Source organism: Fusarium odoratissimum (genome assembly GCF_000260195.1).
Source record: "Fusarium odoratissimum NRRL 54006 unplaced genomic scaffold supercont1.13, whole genome shotgun sequence".
NCBI classification, from domain to species: Eukaryota; Fungi; Ascomycota; class Sordariomycetes; order Hypocreales; family Nectriaceae; genus Fusarium; species Fusarium odoratissimum.
Genome location: NW_022158699.1, coordinates 715,697 through 741,584, shown reverse-complemented (window position 1 = coordinate 741,584; position 25,888 = coordinate 715,697). Strand labels below are relative to the sequence as shown.

The window sequence follows — 25,888 nt, the reverse complement described above, 5'->3', positions numbered from 1 at the left end:
CTCTCTTCCCCGAGAGTCAGTCCGAAGCACGTGTTGAGTGAAGACCATGTAGAGACGTATCACGATGCGGGGCTGTGCTATCGTAGAGGAGGAGATCAAGATAAAAGTCCAATAATTCCTGAGACTTGGTCTTTCAATTCATCTCAATCGTCTTTCTTTCATCGTCAAAATGGGAGACAGCATTCAGCAAGAGCCCAAGGGCATTCCTCTCCAAGAGGATCCCTCGCGACCGGACTACATCAACGAGGCTGTCTTTAGGAGAAACACTCTCCCCACTCGTTCGTATCATATTCCTGATACTTCAATCTCATTGAACGGAACATGGGACTTTTCTCTCGCTGGCACAGTTCTGGAAGCACCTGAACCAGGCGCAAAAGATGTCGCTTATGGTCAGATCCAGGTCCCTGGTCATTGGCAGCTTCAAGGCCACGGAAAGCCCTGGTACACCAATGTTCAGTATCCAATTCCTGTCTGCCCGCCATATGTTCCTACTGAGAACCCTACGGGAACTTATCGTCGAGAATTTCATGTCCCGACGGGTTGGGCTGCGGATTCTCAGCTGAGATTACGCTTTGATGGCGTTGATAGCGCTTATCATATTTGGGTGAACGGTACCCTGATCGGATACGCTCAGGGTTCAAGAAATCCTTCTGAGTTTGACGTTTCGTCGTTTGTCAACCGCGAGGGCGCGAATGAGCTCTTTGTGAGGGTTTATCAGTGGTCTGATGCGACGTACATCGAAGATCAGGACCAATGGTGGCTGTCAGGTTAGTAGCTCCCAAACCGCCAACTTAACCGATAACTAATCATTTCAGGCATCTTCCGAGATGTGTATCTTATTTCTTTCCCAGCTGCCAGAGTCGATGACTTTTTCCTCACGCCACATCTTGACACTGATTACAAGAACGCTCGGCTCAACGCATCCGTCGATGTCTCTGCTCAAAAGGGCGTCATTGTCGAGCTCATAGTCTCTGAGCTTGCAAAGAACGGAGGAGCTGTCATTGGATCTACTGAGACCTCTTTCGATGGACAGTCAAATGTTACTCTCAGTCTTTATGTCGAGGATCCCAAGAAATGGACAGCAGAGACACCATATCTATATTCAGCAGAGATAATACTCAAGTCTGAAGATAAGCAGACTGTTCTTCACAAAGTCCAGCAACGCGTTGGTTTTAGAACGGTTGAGCTGAAGGATGGCCTAATGAAGGTCAATGGCAAACGCATTCGTCTCCGAGGTGTTAACCGTCACGAACATCACCCTCTTCTCGGCCGCTCTGTACCCCTGGAATTCGCCAAGCGTGATCTTCTCATCATGAAGAAGCACAACATCAACGCTCTGCGCTGCGCACACCAACCTCATGACCCTCGCGTTCTTGATCTCTGTGACGAGTATGGCCTCTGGGTTATGGCGGAGGCTGATCTTGAGTGCCACGGTTTCTACGATGCTGTTGCTCGACCTCTTGACATTCCTGAGTCAATGGACTACGGCGAGCGAAAGAAGCTTGCTTTCGGAAAGGCTGCCGAGTTCACCTCCAACAACCCCAAGTGGAAGGACGCCTACCTTGACCGTATCCGGGCTGTTCTTAACCGTGATAAGAATCACGCCAGTGTTATCATGTGGAGTTTCGGTAACGAGGCTTTCTATGGCGACAACCACAGAGAGATGTTTAAGTATGCTACTGAAGCTGATCCCTCGAGACTTATTCACTATGAGGGAGATATGGAGGCCGAGACGACACATATGTATAGTTATATGTATCCCACAGTTGATCGATTGATCAAGTACGCCGAGGAAGAGGGTGTCAAGGACGGCAAGTACGAGAAGCCTATCGTTCTCTGCGAGTATGGACATGCTATGGGTAACGGACCCGGCTGGTTAGAAGACTACGAGCAAGCTTTCCGCGACTATCCTCGTCTCCAAGGTGGCTTCATCTGGGAGTGGGCAAACCACGGTCTGTGGAAGGATGACCACGAGGGAACAGGATATTACGCTTACGGCGGTGACTTTGGAGATACACCCAACGACGGGACTTTTGTCATGGATGGTCTTCTGAACAGTCAGCATGAGCCTACCCCTGGTCTGACAGAGTTCAAGAAGGTCATTCAACCTGTTGGTTTCTCTTTCAAGGATGGAGAGCTGAAGATTGAGAACTGGCATGACTTTGCTGGTCTGGACCACTTGACTGCATCTTACAAGGTGGAGCAGTTTGGTCAAGAGTGAGTTGATTCGAAAAGAAATGAGCCCTCCAGGATACTAATTATGAAATAGATCCACATTGATTCACTCGGGCTCATTCGACATCCCTGAGATTCCAGCTGGCGAGACACGTTCTGTATCTCTTCCAGTCGACGCCCAGCGATACAACAAAGACAACGAGGTCTACCTGACAGTGACACTATCCCTCAAGCACTCCACAGCTTGGGCACCTGCTGGTCACGAGATTGCTTGGTATCAGCAGCAGCTCAAGGCTCCTCAGACTGATGTCAAGGCTGCTCTCGCCGCAAGCAACACCCTCACTTCTAAACTGTCGGTGACCGAGAAGGGCGCTACTGTGTCAGTCTTTGGCAAGAACTTCGAGTTCGTCTTTGACCGCGCTTATGGTGCTCTGAAGAGCTGGGTCGCAAACAACGTGACTCTCCTTACCTTCGACCCCAAGACCCAAGCCGCAATCATCCCATCGTTCTGGCGCCCCAAGACCGACAACGACGTCCCTGGAGCCGTTCCCTACTGGGAGCGATTTGGTGTTGAGCAACTACAATCTCAACTTCGATCTTTCTCCGTTGATGCCTCCAACTCAGACAAGGTGGTTGTGAAGTCACATACCTTCATCACTCCTCCAGTTCTGTTCTGGGGATGGGATTGTGAAATCGAGTACACAGTGTATCTCACCGGAGCTCTCAGTGTCAACGTCACACGCCTATCGCCAACAGGATCGTTCCCTGAGCACGTTCCAAGAATTGGTCTGAATCTCTATGGTAGCAAGACCCTAGAGCATGTCAAGTGGCTCGGCCGCGGACCTGGAGAAAGCTATCCCGACAAGAAGGATTCTCAACGGGTTGGGATCTGGAACGCCGAGTCTGTTTCTGAGCTCCAGACCCCTTACGATGTTCCCCAAGAGAATGGTAACAGGGAAGACACGCGATGGGTGTCCCTTCGGGACTCCAAGTCTCCAAGCATTGGACTACGTGCGACACGCTTGGATGGAAAGAATTTCAGCTTCTCGGCATCGCATCACAGGGATACAACTATTCATGAGGCCAGACATCCTCCTGATTTGAAAGAGGATGATGCGGTGTTTATTAGGCTGGATAGTAAGGTCGCTGGTGTCGGTTCTGGTGCTTGTGGACCCGCTGTTCGTGAAGACCTTATGGTTAAGACTGAGGAGACGACTTTTGGATTCCTGTTGGAGCCGCTATGAACAAGATTGATAGATATTATGAGTAAATGACAAGATTCGGAAATTTGAGCAGCAGATGTTGCTATGACATTGCCTTGCCCTTGTGATGTTTGTCAAATTGTGCCGATCATCTGAAGCTCCGCAAGTTTGCCTGCTTCAAATTTCCCTCATACATATAGACTCGATCAAACCTTCGCACAGATACGAAGATGAGCTTCATATGGTTTCTAAACATTTCCCTTTCCAATAAAATCAGCATTCGGTGGCTTGTGGTTATTCTACATCCTCGTCGTCATTCAGGCATTGGGTCTTGATCTTCATTCGCGTGCTATTACGCCACCCGAATCATCATCGCTAACTTGGCCGAGTGGTTAAGGCGCTGTGTTTAGGTTCTTATCAGAAACCAAACCCGCAGTGGGAAACCGCGGAGGTTCGAACCCTCCAGTTAGCATAACCAAGCGATTCATTTTTTGCTTTTTATCACGGTAATTTTATACTTTCTATACACTATTTGATAATGGTGGCTGAATGCACGCGTAGAGTTACATGTACCACGACGCGACTCTCCAAAGGCCCCACGTCGCGCCGAAAAGAGCACCCCAAGACAAAACGCCTTTCGCGATGAATACATATCTCACGATCTGGAAAGTCTTTTTCTCATTCAATCGAGGAAAAGGTTCACTCGGAACGTCCTTGCCCAAGAATTTGCAAAGCGGCTCCCAACCATCCTCTGCCTTGAACTGGAGAACCTCTCGATTCCTCTTCTTCGCCTCAGCCAACACCTCCTCGTTATACTTGCTGTACATTTCCGCCGAGAAGATATTAGCTGAACCATACTTCTCCTTGCCCAACTTGATGCTCTCCATATTAAGTGTATACCACATCCGATCAGAAGACCAGAGCAGACCAACCCAGTAGAACCAAGGACTAAAGAAGAACCAGAAGCTCTCCTCAGCGCTCTTGGCCCAGACTTCAGGATCGGGTCTTTGGTTGAGCACAATCTTGGCATCTGGATATGCGTCCATCATGTCTGGTGTGAAGTACACGACAGGAAGATCGCAGATGGAGCGATGGCCGTGAATGAGTTGCTTGACCATCTTTTGTCGAACTTCAGTATTCTTCTCGCGCAGCGCGGCGATGAAGAGGCGTAAACGTGAAGGATGAGGGAGGATCTCTGCCATGTGCATGCATGGTCCGCAGCCTAGCTTCTCAAAAGCCGCTTGCATTGATGATGTGGCAGCGCGAGGGAGCCCAGCCCCAATGACAAGGAGAGGGACCTCCTCAGAGTTTGGGTCACCAAGGCCTCGAGAATCCGTAAGGAAGCGCATCGCCACAACTAGCGATAACAAACACTTGATAAAAATCAGATAGCTTATATTGCAGTAAGGGCAGAAAGTCCTTGATCCTGTAAGAATGGGGAGCAGTCGGTTTTTAAGCTCACATAATATTGAAGCATGGAAATAGTGCTGACGCCAAGCGGCACAGCGAATCTCGTGTCAGATTCTTGCTGACTTTGCATCAGCATACCAACTTCTCAATGGATTTGCGTACCTGTGATAATTGTTTAGCCTCAAATTATTTCTGTAGAACATCGGGGGTTTCCATTTCGAGTAATCGCGAGACTCAAGTTGTCAAAGTGCATGGTTACAATTTGCAAGAACATGCTGGGCACTAGGACACAGTTTTCCAGTCCAAATAGCTCGGCTTACATACCCTAAATTGATTGTTACAGTCTCACAGGTCATGGACATGACCTTCAATATAATGGCAACCAATCACAGGAACGACAAAAGATCCTTGGCTGCGGATCCCGCAGTTCAAATATTTTGGCACTTGTCGTAAGCTTCAACCCTAGAGGATCGTCACATGTGCGGTCTCTAACTTTAGACTATCATCACTCCTCTCACCTGACGACTTCTTATGATACTCAACCTCGGCTGCCAAACGGACTGGGAATTCACGACATCCAAGCTCCAGCTTCATAGCTTAGTGTTTAAAAAGTACCGAACTTTTTAAAGCCACAATCGATAGTCCAACGGCTAAGAGTAACAATTACATCATGCAAATATTGCTAGCTACATGCTAAACTAAAGAGATCGGCTCTTGACTGTCGATTGAAGATCCGGCTGTTTGTTTTCACAGTCTCTTGTCATGGTTGTCGTAGAAATTTCCCCAGAGTCTTACATTTGCATGACGCCGATATGCACGAAGTCAGGGGAAATGGCCCTTGTGGCTTCAACTAATTAAACATCGTGGAGTCAAAATCCCATCCGTCGATCTGCCGTCAAGTTTTAGTCTTGTTTTCTCTCACCACTCACCGAATAGACTAACTCAACAGGTTGAAGGCTATGCGCTCAGACACTGCAGAATTTAACATGACCTGAAACATAACAAGCCCGGGTGGAGACGAGGGCCTCAGTCTGCTGTATAACTTGTAAGCGGATTGGGCAATACGAGGAGACCCTTTTCTTTTCTTAGATACTTTGAACTTTGCTGGCCAATTAGAGAACTGGTCTTTTCATAAACCCGATATTGAGGGTAGTCACCTCGATCCGCCTAGCTGAACTGAACCATGTGAGCTGAGGTTGGTGTGCCCGCCTGCGGTGCGATGGATCTACCGGCTGTGCGTCTGATGTCAGTCCTGCTAGAACAAACTTAGAGCAGAAAAGCAATCGATAAATAATATGATATCCTCCAGCCAACTTCCTGATGGTTCCGGTTCATTCCATTCATTCACTTTGTATTCTTCTCCATATCTTACAATTATTTCTCTTCCATTACTTTCGCTACAATGAAGTCCCTTTGGACACTTGCTCTTTACCTAGGGAGCGCTAGTGCTGTCGCCATCTCCCAACCGGCAGCAAAAGCTGAGACACCCGAAGGATCCTTGCAATTCTTAAGTCTTAGAGCCTCAGCTCCCATCGGCACTGCTATCAACCGCGACAAATGGCGTGTTACCTGTGACAGCCAGCACGAGGGAGATGAGTGCTCCAAGGCCATTGATGGTGACCGCGACACCTTCTGGCACACTGCCTGGGCCGCTGGAGCCACCAATGACCCAAAGCCTCCTCATACCATCACTATCGACATGGGCTCTTCCCAGAATGTGAACGGCTTATCTGTTCTTCCTCGTCAGGACGGTAGTGATCACGGCTGGATCGGCCGTCACAATGTCTTTCTAAGCACAGATGGGAAGAACTGGGGCGACGCTGTCGCAACTGGAACATGGTTCGCTGACAACACTGAAAAATACTCTAATTTTGAGACTCGTCCTGCTCGTTACGTTCGTCTTGTCGCTGTCACTGAAGCAAATGACCAGCCTTGGACCAGTATCGCCGAGATCAACGTCTTCAAGGCAGCTTCTTATACCAGCCCTCAACCTGGCCTCGGACGCTGGGGCCCAACACTTGACTTTCCTATCGTTCCTGTGGCTGCTGCAGTTGAGCCAACATCAGGAAAAGTTCTCGTTTGGTCTTCATACCGCAACGATGCGTTCGGAGGCTCTCCTGGCGGCGTAACCTTAACCTCAACTTGGGATCCTTCCACGGGTGTGATTTCTCAACGCACTGTAACTGTCACCAAGCATGATATGTTTTGCCCTGGTATCTCCATGGATGGAAATGGGCAGGTTGTTGTCACGGGCGGCAATGACGCTCAGAAAACAAGTCTTTATGACTCGTCTAGTGATAGTTGGATCCCAGGCCCAGATATGAAAGTTGCCCGCGGATACCAGTCATCAGCGACTCTATCGAATGGTCGCGTCTTTACTATCGGCGGCTCATGGAGCGGTGGTATATTTGAGAAGAATGGCGAAGTATATGACCCATCTTCAAAAACATGGACCTCCCTTCCAAAAGCTTTGGTCAAGCCAATGTTGACAGCAGATCAACAAGGCCTCTACCGTTCTGATAACCACGGGTGGCTCTTCGGTTGGAAGAAGGGATCCGTATTCCAAGCTGGACCTAGCACTGCTATGAACTGGTATTACACCACTGGCAACGGAGATGTAAAGTCAGCTGGCAAGCGCCAATCGAGCCGCGGTACTGACCCAGATGCGATGTGCGGAAACGCCGTCATGTATGATGCCGTTAAAGGAAAGATCCTTACGTTTGGCGGTTCCCCAAGCTATCAAGACTCTGATGCCACGACCAACGCTCACATCATCACAATCAGCGAGCCCGGAAGCACACCCAAGACAGTGTTCGCGAGCAATGGCCTGTACTATCCCCGAACCTTTCATACGTCTGTTGTTCTTCCCGATGGAAACGTTTTCATCACAGGTGGCCAACAGCGTGGTATTCCTTTCGCCGACTCAACTCCGCAGCTTACACCAGAGCTTTATGTCCCCAACGATGACACTTTCTATAAACAGCAACCAAACTCCATTGTCCGAGTCTACCACAGTATTTCCTTATTGCTACCTGACGGCAGGGTTTTTAACGGTGGTGGCGGTCTTTGTGGTGATTGCGACACCAACCATTTCGATGCCCAGATCTATACGCCAAACAATCTTTACGACTCTAATGGAAAACTGGCGAGACGTCCCAAGATCACTAAAGTCTCTGCTAAGAGTGTCAAGGTCGGTGGTAAGATCACAATCACAGCAGATACCAGCATCAAGCAGGCTTCGTTGATCCGTTATGGTACATCAACTCATACAGTTAATACTGACCAGCGTCGTATTCCTTTAAGTCTGAGACGTACTGGAACTGGAAACAGCTATTCGTTTCAGGTTCCAAGCGACTCTGGTATTGCTTTGCCTGGGTATTGGATGTTATTTGTTATGAACTCGGCGGGTGTACCAAGTGTTGCGAGTACTCTTCTCGTTACTCAGTAGTGTCGCTCAATCCCATTTCTTGATGTATTTCTGCTATCTTTCAATCTTTGGGAACAGGGTATTGCATCAATATCTTAACTTCATCTTTCTGCATCTATACCAGAGGAACACCTTGGGCTTTTATCTCAATCCTTATCTTCTATATCTGCATTCAGTGACACTTATTCAGCTCAACTGTAATTATCAGAAACAACTTTCTCAACCAGTATTGAGTAATTATTCTTCCGATTAATTCATCTTCACCTTGTCAATACTATCAGATCCAGCAAACTGCAAGGCGATATTTTGCAAACAGTGACCAGAAGCTTTACAATGATTCCGCAGGCTGAAGGTTCAAGACCACATCAGCTCGACTACCGGCAGCATAACATACCACCGGTAGCGATTGAAGTCATTGGTGTTAGTAGTATTTATGACTTGAAAGACAGAGTTTGCCTATTGGAACATAACCCGGTTTGAACAAGTGTCTGGAATGTGCTCCGGTGGCCGGAAATGGCGGGGAAATAAACATCAGCGCCACAAATGAACTGGCCGGAGTGAATGCTCCCAAAAGCTATTATCGGCTGCAGGATAATCCCAACTATCTTCTCCTCAATATATTATTTTCAAGCCATTCTCAAAATCCCAAGATGCAAAAGCTAACTTCTATTCCAAGTATTGTGAATTTTTGACTGTACTTATGATTTCAATCATGTAAAGCTGAATATTTGCGCTTAAACAAGTTCTAAGGAGTGTCGGATTACCCTAGACTCCAATGAGAAAAAGGTGATGTAATGTATAGAGATTTTCATTAATATCAGATGTTCTCAGAGCAATTGGTCTTAGTTTCTTCTATAGCTGGAGCCACTACCACTATGTCGTAGTACCAATTGATGTTGATCGACTTGGATCCATTCGCAGCGCTCGATGACGACAATGACATCATCACCACAATATGCATCGCTTAACCCGTACTGCGTTTTCATCCTAGCAAAGCTTGGAGCGACATGATTTGCATTAAACACACTCAAAGACTACACGTAGCAACAGTTTACACCCTAAAACGAAATTGCCAAGATTTCTCAACACAAAAACAACTACAACGAAGGTCATTCGAGCCGGTCAAGATGAGTTGGATGGACAGCTGGAGTCGACCCTCCAAATCGCAAGCAACACCAGCACCTTTCTACTTATTACCCGGAGGCGAAGCAACTCCGTATTGTCATTCATGCGGCAGAGTGATTAGTACGAGGCGAACTACCGCGACAGCAAATACCAATACGCCAGCCAAGTACTGCTCGAGCCGATGTCGCACACAGAAGCCCGGAAAGCTGGACCGCGAGCTGGAGAAAGCCTTTGTGAAATTATTGACGGCCGAAGAGAGCACAGCAGATGAGGTAAAGAAGCAGGCAAAAGGTGGCAAGCATAAGAAAGGGAAGAACAGCAAAGGCGACAATCGCATCTTGGTGCCATGCAGCGCAGCAGAGGAACTTGTCTTTGGACCGAACCGAACGTCAATGGAGGGAGAAATTGAACAACATGATAGCGACGAGGAGGAAGCGCAAGGATTGGAATATACGCAAGCGCCATCGGAGCCTCGATCATCAGAAGACATGGACCTCTCAGGCAACATCAAAGACGACAATCACATCGACGGGGACGTTCTGGCCCGCATGTCAGTCCGCAGTGGCACTCGCATCCGTCCACCTCAATCCGTATCCGAAGTCAACGGCAGTGTCGGCGGCGAAAAAGGCCGAGCAGAACGTATCCACGAGACAGACGCGATGCTCGAGAAGCGAAAACAAGGACAGAAACGCGCGAAGGAACGGGAAATGACAAAGTGCGCTGCACGACGAGGTGTTGTTTTTGGGTTCACTGTCAGCGACGAAGGAGAGAAACGACTTTGTGAGGCAGTCATGGCGGGAAAAATCGTGGAGCCGAGCTTTGCAAAGGGGGACTGGGCGATAAGATGGAGAGAATGAGATTGCTCGGACTGTTGGCTCATGTATCAGATATGGTTCGGGCCGACAGGAGTCAATAAAGGTGCTGATTGTGACGGATTGACAATGTTCATGACGCGCTTGCGATAGGGATCGACGCCCTTATCACGATCCAAGCGTTGATGACAAGGCACTCTAGAGCGAAGAAGGAAAGGACACCGCCCATTTGTAACACCGGTTCATTGATTCACCAACTAATCTGCTGAGTAACGAATATGAGTGGTTTTACTGGTAGATCAAGCATCGTCTTGACTTCAGTTTCGACAGACGAGTTTCTGGATGCAGACGTGGAACATGCCAAGCAATACTTACGGCATGGTCCACCGCGGACGAGTGGAAGTGTCTCCATCGTTATCTTTCTATGGGTCTGGGGTTTTACTCCGCTGAAGTCTGTCATCTGTGGTTTGCTCCGCTGGATTCTATCATGTGCAAGTAACCTCGCCTCGCATGCTTTACCATTTTCAATACATTGGAGAAACTATCATGTCATAAATATTCCAGAAACTAGGAAGACCATCTTTTGGCCAAATTTGACAGGACGATAAACGAGAGTCTAGAATCATGTTTTATCTGTCTGGTCCAGGGGAAGTGGGACGACTTCCAGGTTCCCCAATCTCATGCTGCAGGGTTCAGCTTTCAGCGCTGCAGGCGATGAGAAAAGGATGCTACACAATCTCGGCTTGGCACCTTCAGGTCGAAGCCACTGCAACGTTGTTATGCAAGGTCAATCATTAGCTAGAGTCCTACAGGGCTGGAATGCAACCCAGAGTCTCAATAGTTTTGAGCAGCGTAGTTCATAGTGCCATACCGCGGAGAGAGCGAGAGCGATGGCGTGCGTTAGCCGGAAATAAATCATGACATTACAACAGAAAACGGTCAAGATCACAAAAAGATAAGACAGAGTCTGTTGGCCAATGCCTGTCCGGGGTAGGCCCTAACTCCAGAAGCAGTAGGTGGTAAAGCCCAGGGATCAGCCACTGGTCCCAGCGCGCTAAATATTGACGCACTACAAGCAGACGTGGCGCCACCATGGATGATAGGGCGTGGTGAGGTGATGGTGATAGGTGAGATGCTGTTTCAGCGTGTCGGATCAAATCTAACAGAGTTTCTGCTAGAACAACCGAAAAATCGGGACCGAGCTTACGGGCCGGTTGGTTGAGATGCCCCTGTCCTTCAATGGCTTAGCAGTGTAAAGCTGAGGCCATCTTGTTCTCCAAGGGCGGTTGAGTGATTTTTCTCCAGAGCTTCCTCTTCTAGAATAATCCTCGTATGAGCAATTCAACGGCGTCGTTATCCCACCTGCTGAAAAGGCCAATGAGACGCTGATTATGAAGCTGTTGATCAATGCGACAGCTATCGACGCCATTTTTCTGGTTCTGGAAGGTCTGCAGTGCTTTAATCAACCAGTCATGTTCCAAAGGGCCGAGTATCCGACAATTAATTGTCAACTTCCATTCGTTTGCCAGTGTGTTCAGTTAGCCCAGTTCAATCAACGTCACGTCATTGATGATCGTCAAGGGGAATATTCCCTAAACAGACAAAATCACTCAGGGACCTAGAGATGATCAGCCCTGCCAACATCTCCCCCGGACGATTTCCGCCGGTCCACTGTAGCTCCCAGGCCCCAACGCTAGACTTGGTCCAGTCACACAATGACAATCCGGTAAGCATACCCGCCGAGAAGCTGATGGTGTAGACAACGAGTCAGTTGTTCTGGAAGCCAAGCCCAGTCCCCTTCTACCCCAGAGCCTCAGCCAACGCCTTTCTCTCCCCGGATTAGACCCATCCAGATAAGCGTCAAGGATCCTCACTGTCAAGGGCACCCGAGGCCACCATGTGGAAAGGGACATCCTTCAAATGCAGATCACTCCCACGGACATCCGTGCCTGGCGTGTGTGTACTCCTGCACCTTGCGTTGCTTTTCTTAACTTGACTAAAACAAAAGTTCGTCCAAAGTTCTTTAGTTTTGACAAGCCTGCGGGAGCGCAGGATCATAGCCCGTCATGAGCCTCAAGTCGGATATCATCAGTGCCATGGTCATCACGTGGGTGTCGGCCTTGCTGGCGCTGATTGCACGTATCTTTGCTAGGCGCATGACAAAGGTTCCCTGGTGGTATGATGACTACTTGTGTGTCGGTGCCTTTGTAAGTTTTGCTTGTGAAACCTTTGAAGGGTTGTTGCTTACATGTTTGTAGGTTGTTGGTATTGGATACAATGTTGTGATGATATACTGTAAGACTACCCTTTGCTTCGATGATGTGAATAGAGGCTGACTGATGTAGGGGCCTTGACATGGTACCTTGGCACAACTATCCCCGACTCCGTCAGCGATGAACGATACGAAGAGATCAACCTCAACGCACGACTGATGCAGTTCCTCATCTCCCTCACCTACTCATACTCGATCGGCCTCTCGAAACTCTCTATCCTTCTCTTCTACTGGCGCATCTTCAAACAGTCGGCTATCCGAATCCCAATCCAGGTTATGCTTGGTATCAGCGGCGCTTGGCTCATCCTTCGTACATTCATGGTCATCTTCCACTGCATACCAGTTCAAGCCTATTGGGACAAGTCGATTGAGAACGCTGTCTGCAAGATCAACGACTCTCAATTCTTCTTCGCGACATGCCTTACTCACTTTATTCTTGATGTTGTCATCTTGGCGCTGCCAGTGATTGAAGTGTTTAAGTTGCGTCTTCGCCTGGGACAAAAGATTGCTATCACTGCCCTGTTTGCCCTTGGTTTCATGTAAGCTCTCTATCAGTATGTCAAAGTATTATGCTAACAACAAAAGTGTTTGTCTTGCATCCGTCTTTGTCATCGTCACAGCCCTTCAATATGATCCCGCATCAAGACAAATGCCCCGCGACGTCGCCACAAATGACATGTGGGGAGGTGTCGAGATTAATGTCGCCATCGTCTCAGGGTGCTTCCCTCTTCTCCGTCCAATCTTTACCAAGATCCTTCCCAAGAGATTCCTCAGCTCTGCTGGAAGCAGCCACCCCATCAGCCGCACCACCCACGGTATTCGTCTTACTACTATCAACCGTACCAACAAGGACAAAGAAGAAGATGAAACAAGCTCAACTCATCAACTTGCCGATCCTGAGCAAGGGATCCCTGGTGACTTTGAGATTATCGATGGAAAGGAGGGACCTCGGACTTTCATCTCAAGTCGAACTACTGAGTCGCTCCATTCGCGGGAGCAGGATATGGCGGGGATCTATGTGCGGAATGACGTTGTTCAGGAGGTTGAGGAGTCGAATCATACATACGCGATGAAGAGATGAGAATCATCTCTTGCTAATACTTTCTCTTGTAATTAATATACCCATATACGTGTACACCTAGATTTACAGAAACGTCATTTCATATGCAACTCTGATCAGGTTTCGTGAGATTTACCAGAAGCTTAATGCATCTCATGCGGCAGTTCTAAGGTTCGCCAGTACTTTATATAATGAGTGACCGGCAGTAGACAGACTGAGCCTTTCGTGTTCATCCCATTATGATGTGCTGTCTATTATGCGAACCCGATGTCGAACATGTCCGCGGCGGCCATAGTCTAAGTTATGCCTAAAGCGATCCTACTCCCCGTAAACTCTTCTACATCATGAAGTGAGTTTAGACAACATTTTTAGATGAAGTTTATTAATTTCGGATGTACTTTTCAACTCTCTTCTTCACCCTTGCTTCTGCAATGACACTTACTCACCTTGGTCGAGATGAAGGTTCTCGTTTCCATCTCGTCCTGATGCCATCGTAATAGGCGGTAGATCACATCATCTTTGGCCTGCCTTAACTCCGAACCTTCTCTCGATATCTCGTCTGCATGGAGAGGCTTGCTCCAGCTCGAGAGGAAAGGCAGGCTCGACGACTGCCTCACTTTTCGTCGATGTTGCGCTTGCCCTTTAAACATCAACACTGCCTTCCGCCGTGGCTTTATTTGAGTCTCGAGGCGATGAGACAGAGAACTTCTCTTCTCCTTCAAATAAACTTACTGCCAGCAATCAATATCTCATCAAGAGCTTCTCTTCTTCTTCAAACACAGTCATTGCCAGCAATACTTCAGCAAGAGCTTACTTCGTCACGTCATGTCGGATATCGTTCCTCACATCTTTGGTATTTCCGATGCGGATTTCTTCCAGTTGTACCAGTTACATTTGGCTAGTACCTTATGGCTGCCCGAAGTATGGGCTGACGGCAGCATCTTTCGTCAGCTGGCCGAAGAACTACCGTTGGATGCATTACCCCCTGCCACCCCAGTCCAAGACGATACTATGTCGACTGAAGCTATCACGCCCTCAGACGATGCCACGGCCGCAGTCGAAGATGCAACTGCTACACCCGCCACGCCCACGAGCAATAACGATTACGGCCCTTCTTACATTTTCAACGAATATGGATATCGAATTGATCACGGTTTCGCTTCCAACACAATGTTGGCCTATGCCGAACCCCAGACTGGCCTAAAACTACTCAAGGACCACGATTGTGTTTCAACAGGAACCAAGCTCTTTGTTCTAGTCGACGTGCGAGCCAAGAACAAGTGGAGATACACATGGGCTGTCACGTTCTCCGCCCAGAACCCGTTCAATGCACTCAACCGTGAGGGAGTCTTTCAATCCAGCGCCGGCCAGCGCACCGAAGCATGCGTGCATGCGTTTTGTGAAGCGATCAACTCAATCATCGACTTTGTCAACATGGACCACAGTGCGAAGCCACCTATCTCGAATTTTTACGTGCGCGTCCCTCAGTCTTATGGATCCACGCATGCACTCAACAAGTCTTTTCGCGAGGTGGAGCAAGGAATAATTTTAGGAGAGGATGCGCCGGAATGGCGCAAAAAGACGTATGGTGCACTTGCGAAGACCTTAGTTCGGATGCGAAAGCTAAGGGCTCAAGGGTTTAATGTTATGTTGTGGCAGAGGAGGTAGTTCAGTTCATAAGCAGTAATGGAAATTAGGGTTGAAGCTGAGACTAGGTATCAATAGAATGGACTTTTAGGTACTACATAAAAAGCTCTCGTGTAAGAAGAAATGTCCTATCTAATTAACCTGTTAAATGTTTATATAAATTTAGTAAAGATTTATAAAGACTATAAATATCTATAAAGATAATCTTAGACTTATAAAAATATTCCAAGATTTACAAAGCAGACACATGATGGGCCTGTTTGTTCAAACGTAGTGACGCACGCCCAGCCAGTGAATGAATTCAGCTGCTAACAAATCGCGAGAACACAATCGTTCACTCTGAAGCTGCGTTCAGTCGTTAATCACAGATCTCCACGTACCTTAACATAAAATCACTGACAATGATTTCCTATATAAACTCCTCAGGTCGGGTCACTGGACTCATGCATGGCACGCGTTCCGCAACTGCAAGCCGAAGATGTCGGACTTCCGCACACGCATACCTTGCAGAGAGATCACCTCTATTAGCAAGCTCTACAATGTGCTGACGACTGAATACGGAAACATGTACTATAAGTTGGAGACGGAAAATAACGAGCATGGTGAACTCTTTTACGTTGTTGGCGTCTCGTGTCATTTTGCGCGTGATGTTAAGGAACTTCTGGTCACGAAGGGGGTTCTTCGAGAGAGTGCGAGACCACGGGGATTTACACCGATCAACGGACAGAGACCTCGTGGGGACCCATTGCCTGAGGTGATTGATCTCACTTGGGATGACTCGGATGAGGAGCCTCCTCCGGCTCACGGGGGTACAAACACGGTAAACATCCCAAGAGATCGGACACCTGGATCACGTCGACTTCTTGCTGGCGCGGAAGAGACTTCAGACTACATTGCCAAGTCAGTATCGAGCCAGCGAGATAGCCCTGAGCGAACACACAGCGCTGTTACACGAACCCCAGAAAACCATAGCGGAGCTGAACAAAGCCCAATCGCAGCATGCAACAGCGCGGTTGGCCAAGGAGACCGTCCGACAGGGAGGATCCCGATATCTATGCTACTCGAGGGTGCTCATTCTTGAGCTTGATTTGCGTCTGGAGATCGGTCAGGTCACACAGGCCTGTGCAGCAAATTTGACCTTCGGTAACGGACGAAATTGGAGGTTTGGGGATTCAGTGTTTGGTGTTTGTTTGCAAGGCTGGTCACTCTAGGCAGCTCACTGGGACCTTTGTAACCGCGCATTTCTTGTATAACAGGAAAACGGGATAGAAAGAATTAATAGAGCAATTGATACCCTTCTGTTTTACTGGTCACCTAAGTGCTGGCAGCACTCAGTTTGAGAGGTTATTAAGCATAATCTTGCCCGATGCGGCTGACATTTTTTAGAGTAACCAGAGCGAAGTGGCTGTTACAAAAATAACACTCAAGCGCCACTAAGCGTAGGCCTTTGGGCTCACAAGGCGTTCTTTGGTGGTATTTTGTGCCTCGTGAATGTGAGACTAATGCTTCAGCTGAATGCGTGGACCGGTCTGGACTCTGCCAGTGAGGAGTCATATTTAACCGTGATCTGTCCCATCAAACAACTGGAGCTTGGCGATTCTGTGAATAAATTGAGAAAGCATCTGTGAATAGCGTCATAAGAGTTATTGAAGCGCTTTTTAAGGATTGTGATATCAAGATGGCGAGTGGTCCGCCTTACAATGGTTACCAGGTGCCGCCTGGTCCGGGAGTGCCTAACCAGGCTCCCCCACCACCAACGCAGCAGTACTCTCAATCCCCTCACCTTCAACAATACTCTTCACCTCCGCCTCAACAATATGTTCCTGGTCAGCAACCGAACTATCAATCGCCTCATCCAGGCCACGCGCAACAGGCCTACCAAACCCCGCAGCCGCCTCCAGCACAATATGCACAATCACCGCAAGGCGCGCCTCAGCAGTACGCATCGCCTCAGCAGCACAACTACCAGTCTCCTCCTCCGCCAGGCCACTACCAAGTGAGCCAACCCGCGCAATCACCTCAGGTTCAGCATACCCAATCGCCGCAAGGTCAATATCCTCAGCAGCAGACTCCTGGCCAGCAGCCCAGCTACCAGACACCGACCTACGGTGTCGCAGCCCCGCCGACACCTGCGCAGCACCAGCAGCAGTACCAGCAACAGGCCGCTCAATTCGCGACTCGACCCTCTGCTCAAGCTCAACTGCAATCAACCGCTCAATCCTTGTTTAAGTCTGGAAAAGGGATCCTGGGAAATCTCGCTAGCAACATCAAGTCCAAGTACCCTGCTTCCTCACCTTCCGGCGCTCCGCCAAGTTCTGGCACCTCATACACTGGGGAGGCACCGAAGCCAACGTACAACCCCGCGCAGCATCCCACACAAACGCCTTTGAGCCCGACAAACTCATTCCCGCAAGGATATGGCCAAACTCAGTCTCAGCAGGCATATGCCAATCAGGCGCCTCCAACACCGCAGCAGAGCGTCCCGCCCGCTGCTCCAGGCTATCCTCCGACTCAGCACCAAGCAGCGCAAGCGACATCCTCAGGTCAGCCACCCAGTGCGTCTGGTCAACCATCTCACTTGAGTTGGCAAGAGCGTTTAGAGGCTGCCCAGCACCCCAGTGTGGAGTTTCAGCAGTCGCACGCGAATGTTCACGTAGGTGTACCAGGCACAGTATCTCAGCCGCTGGTTCAATCACCACCAGGTGCCTCGCCATATCCCCAGCTCGCATTGCACCATCAGCAGTCCAATCCGTATCAACCTACACCTGCGCCGCCTGCCCATCAACCTGTTCCACAAGGAGCGGGCTCTGCCGCCTCACCTGGGTACGGCCAGAACCCTCCTCAAGCGCTTTCGCCGCATCAACAGCACCAGAGTGCTCCTCCTCAGCTTCAACAACAGACATCATGGCCACAACAGGGTGGCGTGAGTAATTCATTCAACCCGGCACTGTCATCGCCCCCACCTCCGCCACAGACAGCTCCCCCGTCTGGTCCTCTCGTTGGTTCTCCCAGCCATGGCTCTCCTGCTCTACAGCAACAGCCACAGTATCACCAGCAAGCTGGTGCGACAAATCCTCAAGATCCAACAGCGACCCAGCAAGCTGGTCAAGCATCGCCGTATCAGGCTGCCCCAGCTAGTGCTACGCACAACCCGCACCAGGTCCTCCCGCCCCAGCAGCTCTATCAGAGTCCCCCTCCCCAAGGGTACCCGCAACAGCAGGCACCTGCTCCTTACAACCCAATGGCCGCTTCAGGGATGTCGCCGACCGCGCATACGGTACCTGTCCCGCTAGCTCAGAGTGTTCCCATGAGCCACCCACAAAGTCCTCCTGCAGCACAGTCACCGCACCAGCAACACCAAACTCCACCAGCGCAGCAGCTTGTCAGCCCGTCGGCAGCAACTCAGGCGCCTTTTCAGGGAGTTTCTGGACCCCAGGGGCAGTATTATACACCAAACCAGGCACAAGTCCCTCAGACTGGAGGTGCGCCCGGTGGTGTCCAGCCGATTGCTCCCCCAGGCCAGGCTCACAGCTACCCGCCTCCACCACCTCTGCAGCAGCCGCAGCACGATGTACACTCTGTCGCTGCCCTAGTACCAAGTCATTCCCAACCGTACAGTCCACCGGCCAACCAGCAGACTCCTCCGGCACAATACGTGCAGCATCCTGAAGTCGCAACTACCAGCCCTCCGACCTCTCAGCATTTTACGTCACCTCCTAATTTGCCGCCTACAGCTAGCGCGATCAATCATGGACAAGTGCCTGCAAATCCCCCACCAACGGTACCAGGTCAGCAGTTCCAGCCATACCAGCCTGCTCCCGAACTGCCAAACTCTCAGCTTCCACCGGCAAATGCGAATAATGTACCCAGCCAACCCGCTGCTTATGGCTATCAACAAGATCCTGTCGCTTCTCTGTCTGCTCAAATGAACAATCTGAACGTTCTGAACAGTGGTCACCCCCCAACAGTACCCAGTACTGGCTCGACCGCACGACAGGATGGGCCTCGGGGACCGCCTCCCTGCCAAGCTACTGGTATGTCCAGCGACACTCTTCCATACTGTCCCGAAGATAGAACCGTGAGCTATTCGCTTGATTGGTATCGTTTCATTGCTGTGCCACAGTATCTCATTTGTACGAGGTGCTATGCCGACTATGTTCAGAGCACCCACCTCGCGGGCCACTTCGAGAGGTACCATTCGCCCGAGGGCACAGAATCCAAGTGCGGCTTCTGGTCTCCTCGCGCACGAGAGGTGCTCTGGCCACAGGCTCTTCAGACTAACGACGTCAGACCTCTACAGGCATGGATGGAGAAGAGCCTGACTCTCAAACCATGCAAGGGTAGGGTCTGGACAACTGCTGCTGACGAGGTCAAGTGGTGGGGTATGGTTAACAACGAGATCGATGGGTTCATATCGTGCGATGCCTGCTACGAGGACCACGTCGTCGGCACCGCTTTCGAGTCTCGCTTCCAGCTTTACCGTCAGCAAGGTCAAGACGAAAAATGGATGTGTGATTTGTGCATATCTTACATCGCCAAAACAGCAGTTAAGATGGCAAAGCAGAATCACTGGAACGGCTTTATCGAAGCCGCAAAGGTGCGCGTTCATCTTCCACTGTGTGAAGGCAGAGATGAAGAGTCCAACAATGGACATTGGATGTTACCGCGCCGCAAGATCAAGGACATGACCATCTGTGAGGCATGTTATCTGGACAAACTTGCGTTAACGCCATTCGGCAACGAGTTTGAACGTCACATCCGTGCAGAAGGCTTTGACGCCTTCGTTGAGTCGATTGGCCAGAGATGGAAGTGCAAGCTCACTGATACAGCTGTTAACATGAGTATTGCGCTCGAAGCAGCCATCTATCGCCGAGACTTCAACGTCTTCTGGAATGCCGCCAATGCCATTTCTGGTCTCGTCCCATGCACTATTCACGGCATCGTACGTGGCAATTGGTGGACAGTCGCTGGAGGGTGTGCCGACTTCGATGTCTGCGAGGCTTGCTATAAGGGAATCGTCGAGACGTCTGGCCTCGAGAAATTCTTCGAGCCTGTCCAGCGCGATCAGACTGTCGACATCGTTTGCAACTTTTGTCCAGGTACTCCCCGATGGGGCATGTTCATCACCAAGTTCGCCGAAGCTCTTGACAAAGGTGTCTTCAGTCACTACTCTGACTACGTCAAGAAATGGGCTGGAGTGCCGACCTGTCCAGGTATCAAGAATAGAGGCAAGAGTAAATGGTGGGGACACCCAGAGGCTCTGGCCTGTCAAGACTGCTGGTTGAACTTTGTGGCCGATACTCCCCTAGGAGATTCCGTTCCTGTCAAGGACGTATACGACGAGCGTACCTTAATCTGCCAGCTATGGTCTCCAAGAATGCGCAACATGTGGCTTGCAGCTTGTGCCGCCGGACCTCCTGGATCGCCGGAGTCACAAAAAGCCCTGGATGAGTTCAAAGCCTTTGGAGCAAGACGTGTTCAGGTGTACAACGCGACCGTACCTCACATTGAGATGATACAGCAGATGCAGATGATGAAGCAAATGCAGGCTATGCAACAGGGACAACTAAGCTTGATGTATCAGGGCATGAATGGCATGGCATCTATTAGTGGCAATACGGATGGGTACTTGCATGGGAATAGTTCCGTTGGATACTATGAGACTGAACATGGGGTCACGGCGGCGAACATGATGAATAACATGCATGCTGGGATGGCGGACGCGAATAAGATGAGTGATTGGCAAATGTTATTGCAGCTGCAGGCCACTTGGATGGAGGTTGAGTAATCTAATTTTTGAAAGTGGATAGCTTTATCTCGAGATAGGTTTACATGATCATGAAATCCATTCCGTTGTCCTATTCTGCTCTCATGAGAATCGCGTGTTCGTGTATCTCAAGTCCATGCCATTGCTAGCGAGACTCTACCCCGCAGCACTTGATGTAGCTCCTAATTTCCTCTACTTCTTTTCTTTCTTTTCACCCCTCTATACTCTGAACGCCGAAAAGATGGTCTTCACTCATGCTCTCACAGGCAAACCCACCTGCAGATACCCAAGTCCTCCCTCCATCGTATCCGCCGGTGCGATCAGCTTCTTCAGAAGAGCAATCGCCTCATTCCCGCCACGGCCATCGGACGTCCTCTCATCCTCCCAGTACTGATACAGCTGCCACCACCAGCAGTGCGTGACCCCATCAAGGCCCTTATACCCAGCTACTCCATCCAGTCCAACACGCTTTGCCCAAGGCTTGTCGACGATGTAGTGCAGGCAGATGACTTCCTCGTCACGCCAAATGTCGGGGTGCCAATACCGCATCGTCTTGATAGCGTTATACTGCCACCCAAGTGCATACCACTTATTCTCAAAGAAGAATGCCAGAAAGTCCTGATCGGGAAACATGAACGTTGAAAGTAGCGGCGTCGTGTTGAACACATGCCACATCCGATCCCAAAGGCCCTTCGAAGGATGAAAGATGAACATGCCACCATTGAGAAGCTTGTGCGGTGAAGGTGACGTCTCAGTAGGTTGTAGAGGCTCCGTAAGCGCTGTGGGATGTTCAAGCGGCGTGTAAGCACAATTCTCCGCCCTCCAATCCTCAGGAGCCCAAGAATCTGAATCAAGGTTGCAAACACAAACATGATTCGCCGCAATCCAATCATCGGGCAAATGCGTCTCAACTTTGAATACAACATCCATGTTATCCAGCACCGCCATATCAGCGTCAAGGTAACACACAGCGTCATACTCAAACAGCTCAAAAACACGAAGTTTCGTCCACGTATCCGCAAATCGCTCAGCGATAAGCGTCATCTTCACACCCTCCGGCGGGAGAAGATGCTCGCACTCGCGAAGGATCATGTTGCATTTTGGCGCCTCGAGCTCAAGAATGCGCTTCGCATCTTTGGGGAGGTTGGGCGTGTAGAGCACTACGAGAGGGTAGATTGAGACGTTGCGCTTGAGGGTATAGGCGAGGATGATGACGCCGGGGAGGTAGGAGTCGCGGGTGATGAGGGTTGCATAGGCATTGTGCCTGGTTACGTTGTCTGCCATTTTTGTCGTGTTGCAGAAAATTCTAGTATCAGGGGGGAAGAAGAGGGTGAGTGTCGTTGGCTGGATGAATGGAGCGGGAGAAAGAGGGGTTGGGGGAGATTCGTGCACGTCATGACCTAAATATGTGAAGTCATTATTTAGTAGTATTTATCCCTTACATTATTGACGCCTTTTTATGGTTTGTGTTCAAAAGTGTATGAGTTATGCGAAAAAGCAAATACGGACTGAATGCTGTATTACAACGAGAGTATCGGTGAGGCTTTGTAGGCGCCACGACGTCGGTCCCGAAGATGAGATATTGAGATTATCGTGATTATCGAGATTGTACCTGAAGTGAATCTAAATCAATGACGCGTATAAGCATTGATCTTTGGGAGGCTAGGAACTCGTTTATCTAAGATCTACAATCCAAGAGATGAGCCAGATCTCGGGATCTAAAGCTCAAGTTAAGATTCAGTGCGACATCCATCTCACCTCCCCATCCTTGTACTGCAACCCCAGCACCTGAAACTGCAATCCGACTTTATCACAAAGCTACATCACACCGCATCAATAATTATCCACCGCTTGCACAATTGCACCCGCAGTGCCCTCATCCAGTTCATCCAGCGCCTTCATATCCCTGTCATCCAGATCAAACCCGAAAACATCGGCATTAGCTTGGATGCGCTCGGGTGTGTCGCTTTTTGGAAGGGGAACCCAATTCTTTTGAAGACAGTATCGGATTAAAACTTGGTTAGGCGTGACGTTGTGCTTTGAGGCGATGCTTTTGAGGGTTTTGTTATCGGCTTTTTGGTTGCGAACGAGAGGAGCGTAGGCTTCTACTACGATGTTGTTCTTTTCGCAGTATTCCACGGCGTCTCTCTGCTGTGCCCAAGGATGCAACTGATGGACCTGTTAATATCCTATGATGCGCGTTGTTTGGTAACTTACCTCAATCTGATTGACGTGGGGAGGCCAAACTTTGGCGAATTGCTTCAGCTCTTCGATATGCTTGATACCAAAGTTGCTCACGCCAATACTCTTTGCCTTTCCCTCCTCATACAACCTCTCCAGGGCCTGCCACATCTCCTTTCTCTTTGCAGCACCGCTATTGGGGCTATGAATGAGGAAAAGGTTGACATAGCCACTGTCAGGATCAAGCTTCTCAATGCTCTCAATGCATTTCGCGTAGCTTGCGTCCACAGAGCCAGCTGCCTCAAGGATCTTGGTAGTCAAGAAAACGTGTTTCCGATCGACGTTCGACTCTTGAACTGCTTGGCCAACCTCTGTTTCATTGGCGTAGTACTGCGCCGTGTCGATGTGTCGATATCCAGCTTCAAGTGCAGTAAGGCATGACTTGGTGCAAACTTCAGGTGGCGATAAATATACGCCAAACCCAAGCTGAGGAATTTGAACCGAATTCGCCAGAGGCAAGGTATCAGATTGTGAGCGCTCCATCGTCAATCAGTGAACACTAATAATCTCACAAATAAGATAGAGTTTGGTGTTTTTGGACAAGAGGGGTAGATTGTGTTTTACTGCTGTGTAACTTGTGCGGAGCGCGTAGAGATCCAGTCATAACTCGTCAGTTGAGTCGATGACGTTGTCGATCTCCTCTTTTTCGCCGTCTTTTGAAACTGAGTCAATGATGACATGTGTGAAATGTGCTAAGCAGAGTAATAGCCAATTAACGCATTATAAGAAAAATGTTTAATAGAATTCAATTGTGTATCTCAGTTTTATTATCAACGATTCTTGGCTCACTTCTTCTGGATATTGAGCGCAGCAGTGAAGCTGTCAATCTCAACCGGGGATTCGCGTAGACACCGGTAGACCGTCAGGGTCGTTTCTGATCACAATGGTGGACATACTCTCCAATTCCCAGTCGATCGTAACTGCAGAGGTTTGGTCAAGGCGATGCTCCGCAGTGACGGTACAGAGTTAACCAGGTCAGGCATGTCTTCTGACCCCCTGGCAAGATGCTGAAAAATGCTAGAGTTCGTCGCGGTATCGTTGTGCTTGACGAGCCCCTGAAACGTGTTGAGATGGCGTTGACATATTATCGAAGAGCGCTGGGGCGTCTTTTAGACGAATTGTGTTACTGGTCCCATGTCTCAGGGCTCGACAAAGGGGGGATCAGGAGAACGTCTCCTTCACACATTTAACGCTCTATATCGAGGCCACGCCCTTAGTTTAACAATCACTGCAAGTGGAGGGTATGATGTTCGCGTGGGGACGCAGGTATCGGTTAGTTGTTTCAGTCTATACTGGGATGGTCGTCGGCAGTCGCTGATTTGTGTCACAGTACGCTTCGCAGTCTGTCGTAAGCTGCTGTGAAAATATCCTACACAACAACTGGTCTTGTGGATCGATGTTGACATGGATTGAAGCCGATAAACTGGACCATATTGCTGAAGTTGTGCATTGATTCTCTACCATGAAAGTGGAGCACTCCGTCCTCATAGAGGTAGGGTGCAACCGCGATGATACAGCATTCCATCATGCGACCACACTCGTCTCGACATTCACTCCAATTCTATCGGGTCTCTGCAGCCCCTGGCTCTCCCAGCTCTCCATCGCCTGCTCAAATAGCCCCGCCTGTTCTTCCTTAGCCGGCATAGGATTACCCTTTCCCCTTCTCAATCGACTCTCCATCGTCTCAGTAAGCCTAACCTCCACATCTATATCTTTCATTAGGTCTTGCTCGAATACGTAGGATCGAGTCTCGCAGTTCTTCCATCCCGTCCCAGGGTTCAGCCATGAGTCCTCCCAGTCATCGGTGAAGTAGTGCAGGAAACCACCGTGTGTCACGAGAGCAACTTGAGGGTCCGTATCGCCTTGCTCGATCAGTTGTCGGATCTTCTGTCGCATGAAGATGCGGGCGTCGCGGGCGCGGGCTGCTATGGCGTCACTTTCTGGGCTGTAGCGAGTCCCTAAGGCCTTCACGTTCCAGCCGTCCTTGACTAGAGAGAGATCGACAGGCCAGTTGCTCTCGGTTACCACTTTGCGAAGGGCTGATGGATCAGTTCCAACATCGCACGGGTCGTCCGAGGTTTCTTGAGCATCCGGGATGGCGATGATTTCAGGGTGACACTTGCTGCTGCCCTCAAGGGCTGACTGAAACACCATATAGGCAGATTGGAGTGTTCGGCAAAGGGGAGAAGCAAGGACAAGAGATATCTTTGACTGATCTGAGAACGCCGTCTCTCGCAATGCCAGGTTCTGCTCTTCACCCAAGGGGGTCAGGCGAGGATCTGGAAGAGTGTAGCATCCGGTACCAACATTGTGGAAGCCCTGTCCATGGCGGATACAATGTATCACTGGTGACATTATGAGTGAGAGGTGAAGAAGAAGAAGAAAAGACTTGTTTCAAAGAGTCAATCTGCTGATAAGATCGCGATTCACAAGACATAGGATAGGTGCCGGCCTGGGATTGCGAGAAATACATCTTGTACTAGACTGCTGAGTAATCCTGGATTTCTAATCAAATATTTTGATACTGGCAATTGTTGTTCCCAACACAAGTAGGTAATTAGCCTTTGCCTTATCTCGGATGAATCTCGAAGCAATCAAAATGCTAGCAGATCGGCCTCGGCTAACCTGATATGGGCAGCCAAGACTCCTGTCGTGCATTAGCGTGGTATCCACTGCCGCCTTGCCGGTAAACTTCACATATCTCAGGGATTGAGATCGGAATAAAGTGGTTTTCAACTTTATTAGTTTGC

General features: G+C 49.5%; 11 protein-coding genes and 1 non-coding gene across 12 annotated transcripts; 8 read left to right on the top strand and 4 right to left on the bottom strand.

The window, feature by feature from the left end:
- The first annotated feature begins 52 nt into the window (after positions 1-52).
- On the top strand, positions 53-3,500 carry FOIG_08678 (beta-galactosidase). Its single transcript, XM_031208737.1, has 3 exons — positions 53-767; positions 816-2,217; positions 2,270-3,500. Exons 1-3 carry the CDS (start codon positions 170-172, stop codon positions 3,417-3,419), a joined length of 3,150 nt encoding a protein of 1,049 aa, XP_031061743.1. The 5' UTR covers positions 53-169; the 3' UTR covers positions 3,420-3,500.
- A 251-nt stretch (positions 3,501-3,751) lies between these two features.
- On the top strand, positions 3,752-3,849 carry FOIG_08677. Its single transcript has one exon. It is a non-coding gene; the product is annotated as a tRNA-Leu (tRNA).
- Positions 3,850-3,871: 22 nt separating this feature from the next.
- Positions 3,872-4,726, bottom strand: FOIG_08676 (uncharacterized protein; the record flags this gene model as incomplete). Its single annotated transcript, XM_031208736.1, has 1 exon — positions 3,872-4,726. One exon carries the CDS (start codon positions 4,724-4,726, stop codon positions 3,941-3,943), a length of 786 nt encoding a protein of 261 aa, XP_031061742.1. The 3' UTR covers positions 3,872-3,940.
- A 1,463-nt stretch (positions 4,727-6,189) lies between these two features.
- Positions 6,190-8,235, top strand: FOIG_08675 (galactose oxidase; the record flags this gene model as incomplete). Its single annotated transcript, XM_031208735.1, has 1 exon — positions 6,190-8,235. One exon carries the CDS (start codon positions 6,190-6,192, stop codon positions 8,233-8,235), a length of 2,046 nt encoding a protein of 681 aa, XP_031061741.1.
- A 983-nt stretch (positions 8,236-9,218) lies between these two features.
- FOIG_08674 (uncharacterized protein) lies at positions 9,219-10,479 on the top strand. Its single transcript, XM_031208734.1, has one exon. The coding sequence runs from the start codon at positions 9,222-9,224 to the stop codon at positions 10,194-10,196; it is 975 nt and encodes a 324-aa protein (XP_031061740.1). The 5' UTR covers positions 9,219-9,221; the 3' UTR covers positions 10,197-10,479.
- Positions 10,480-11,470: 991 nt separating this feature from the next.
- FOIG_08673 (uncharacterized protein) lies at positions 11,471-13,613 on the top strand. Its single transcript, XM_031208733.1, has 5 exons — positions 11,471-11,877; positions 11,995-12,358; positions 12,410-12,446; positions 12,497-12,962; positions 13,009-13,613. The coding sequence occupies exons 2-5, from the start codon at positions 12,218-12,220 to the stop codon at positions 13,502-13,504; spliced, it is 1,140 nt and encodes a 379-aa protein (XP_031061739.1). The 5' UTR covers positions 11,471-11,877; positions 11,995-12,217; the 3' UTR covers positions 13,505-13,613.
- Positions 13,614-14,308: 695 nt separating this feature from the next.
- Positions 14,309-15,276, top strand: FOIG_08672 (uncharacterized protein; the record flags this gene model as incomplete). Its single annotated transcript, XM_031208732.1, has 1 exon — positions 14,309-15,276. One exon carries the CDS (start codon positions 14,309-14,311, stop codon positions 15,149-15,151), a length of 843 nt encoding a protein of 280 aa, XP_031061738.1. The 3' UTR covers positions 15,152-15,276.
- A 332-nt stretch (positions 15,277-15,608) lies between these two features.
- On the top strand, positions 15,609-16,211 carry FOIG_08671 (uncharacterized protein; the record flags this gene model as incomplete). Its single annotated transcript, XM_031208731.1, has 1 exon — positions 15,609-16,211. One exon carries the CDS (start codon positions 15,609-15,611, stop codon positions 16,209-16,211), a length of 603 nt encoding a protein of 200 aa, XP_031061737.1.
- A 522-nt stretch (positions 16,212-16,733) lies between these two features.
- Positions 16,734-20,997, top strand: FOIG_08670 (uncharacterized protein). The gene has a single exon (XM_031208730.1). It carries the CDS (start codon positions 16,809-16,811, stop codon positions 20,916-20,918), a length of 4,110 nt encoding a protein of 1,369 aa, XP_031061736.1. The 5' UTR covers positions 16,734-16,808; the 3' UTR covers positions 20,919-20,997.
- On the bottom strand, positions 20,913-22,181 carry FOIG_08669 (uncharacterized protein; the record flags this gene model as incomplete). Its single annotated transcript, XM_031208729.1, has 1 exon — positions 20,913-22,181. The coding sequence occupies one exon, from the start codon at positions 22,179-22,181 to the stop codon at positions 21,150-21,152; it is 1,032 nt and encodes a 343-aa protein (XP_031061735.1). The 3' UTR covers positions 20,913-21,149.
- A 250-nt stretch (positions 22,182-22,431) lies between these two features.
- On the bottom strand, positions 22,432-23,706 carry FOIG_08668 (alcohol dehydrogenase). Its single transcript, XM_031208728.1, has 2 exons — positions 23,115-23,706; positions 22,432-23,066 (listed from the first exon to the last, which is right to left on the bottom strand). Exons 1-2 carry the CDS (start codon positions 23,619-23,621, stop codon positions 22,731-22,733), a joined length of 843 nt encoding a protein of 280 aa, XP_031061734.1. The 5' UTR covers positions 23,622-23,706; the 3' UTR covers positions 22,432-22,730.
- A 956-nt stretch (positions 23,707-24,662) lies between these two features.
- FOIG_08667 (uncharacterized protein) lies at positions 24,663-25,493 on the bottom strand (the record flags this gene model as incomplete). Its single annotated transcript, XM_031208727.1, has 1 exon — positions 24,663-25,493. The coding sequence occupies one exon, from the start codon at positions 25,491-25,493 to the stop codon at positions 24,663-24,665; it is 831 nt and encodes a 276-aa protein (XP_031061733.1).
- Between the last annotated feature and the right edge of the window lie 395 nt (positions 25,494-25,888).

What these genes read in the sequence shown, in the direction of transcription:
- FOIG_08678 (XM_031208737.1), top strand. Translation starts at nt 170, where the DNA reads ATGGGAGACAGCATTCAGCAAGAGCCCAAGGGCATTCCTCTCCAAGAG. An exon ending in GGACCAATGGTGGCTGTCAG is followed by an intron (nt 768 to 815) that starts GTTAGTAGCTCC and finishes TAATCATTTCAG; the next exon opens with GCATCTTCCGAGATGTGTAT. An exon ending in GTGGAGCAGTTTGGTCAAGA is followed by an intron (nt 2,218 to 2,269) that starts GTGAGTTGATTC and finishes ATTATGAAATAG; the next exon opens with ATCCACATTGATTCACTCGG.
- FOIG_08674 (XM_031208734.1), top strand. Translation starts at nt 9,222, where the DNA reads ATGATTTGCATTAAACACACTCAAAGACTACACGTAGCAACAGTTTAC.
- FOIG_08673 (XM_031208733.1), top strand. Translation starts at nt 12,218, where the DNA reads ATGAGCCTCAAGTCGGATATCATCAGTGCCATGGTCATCACGTGGGTG. An exon ending in ACTTGTGTGTCGGTGCCTTT is followed by an intron (nt 12,359 to 12,409) that starts GTAAGTTTTGCT and finishes ACATGTTTGTAG; the next exon opens with GTTGTTGGTATTGGATACAA. An exon ending in CTGTTTGCCCTTGGTTTCAT is followed by an intron (nt 12,963 to 13,008) that starts GTAAGCTCTCTA and finishes TAACAACAAAAG; the next exon opens with TGTTTGTCTTGCATCCGTCT.
- FOIG_08670 (XM_031208730.1), top strand. Translation starts at nt 16,809, where the DNA reads ATGGCGAGTGGTCCGCCTTACAATGGTTACCAGGTGCCGCCTGGTCCG.
- FOIG_08668 (XM_031208728.1), bottom strand. Translation starts at nt 23,621, where the DNA reads ATGGAGCGCTCACAATCTGATACCTTGCCTCTGGCGAATTCGGTTCAA. An exon ending in CCCACGTCAATCAGATTGAG is followed by an intron (nt 23,067 to 23,114) that starts GTAAGTTACCAA and finishes CAGGTCCATCAG; the next exon opens with TTGCATCCTTGGGCACAGCA.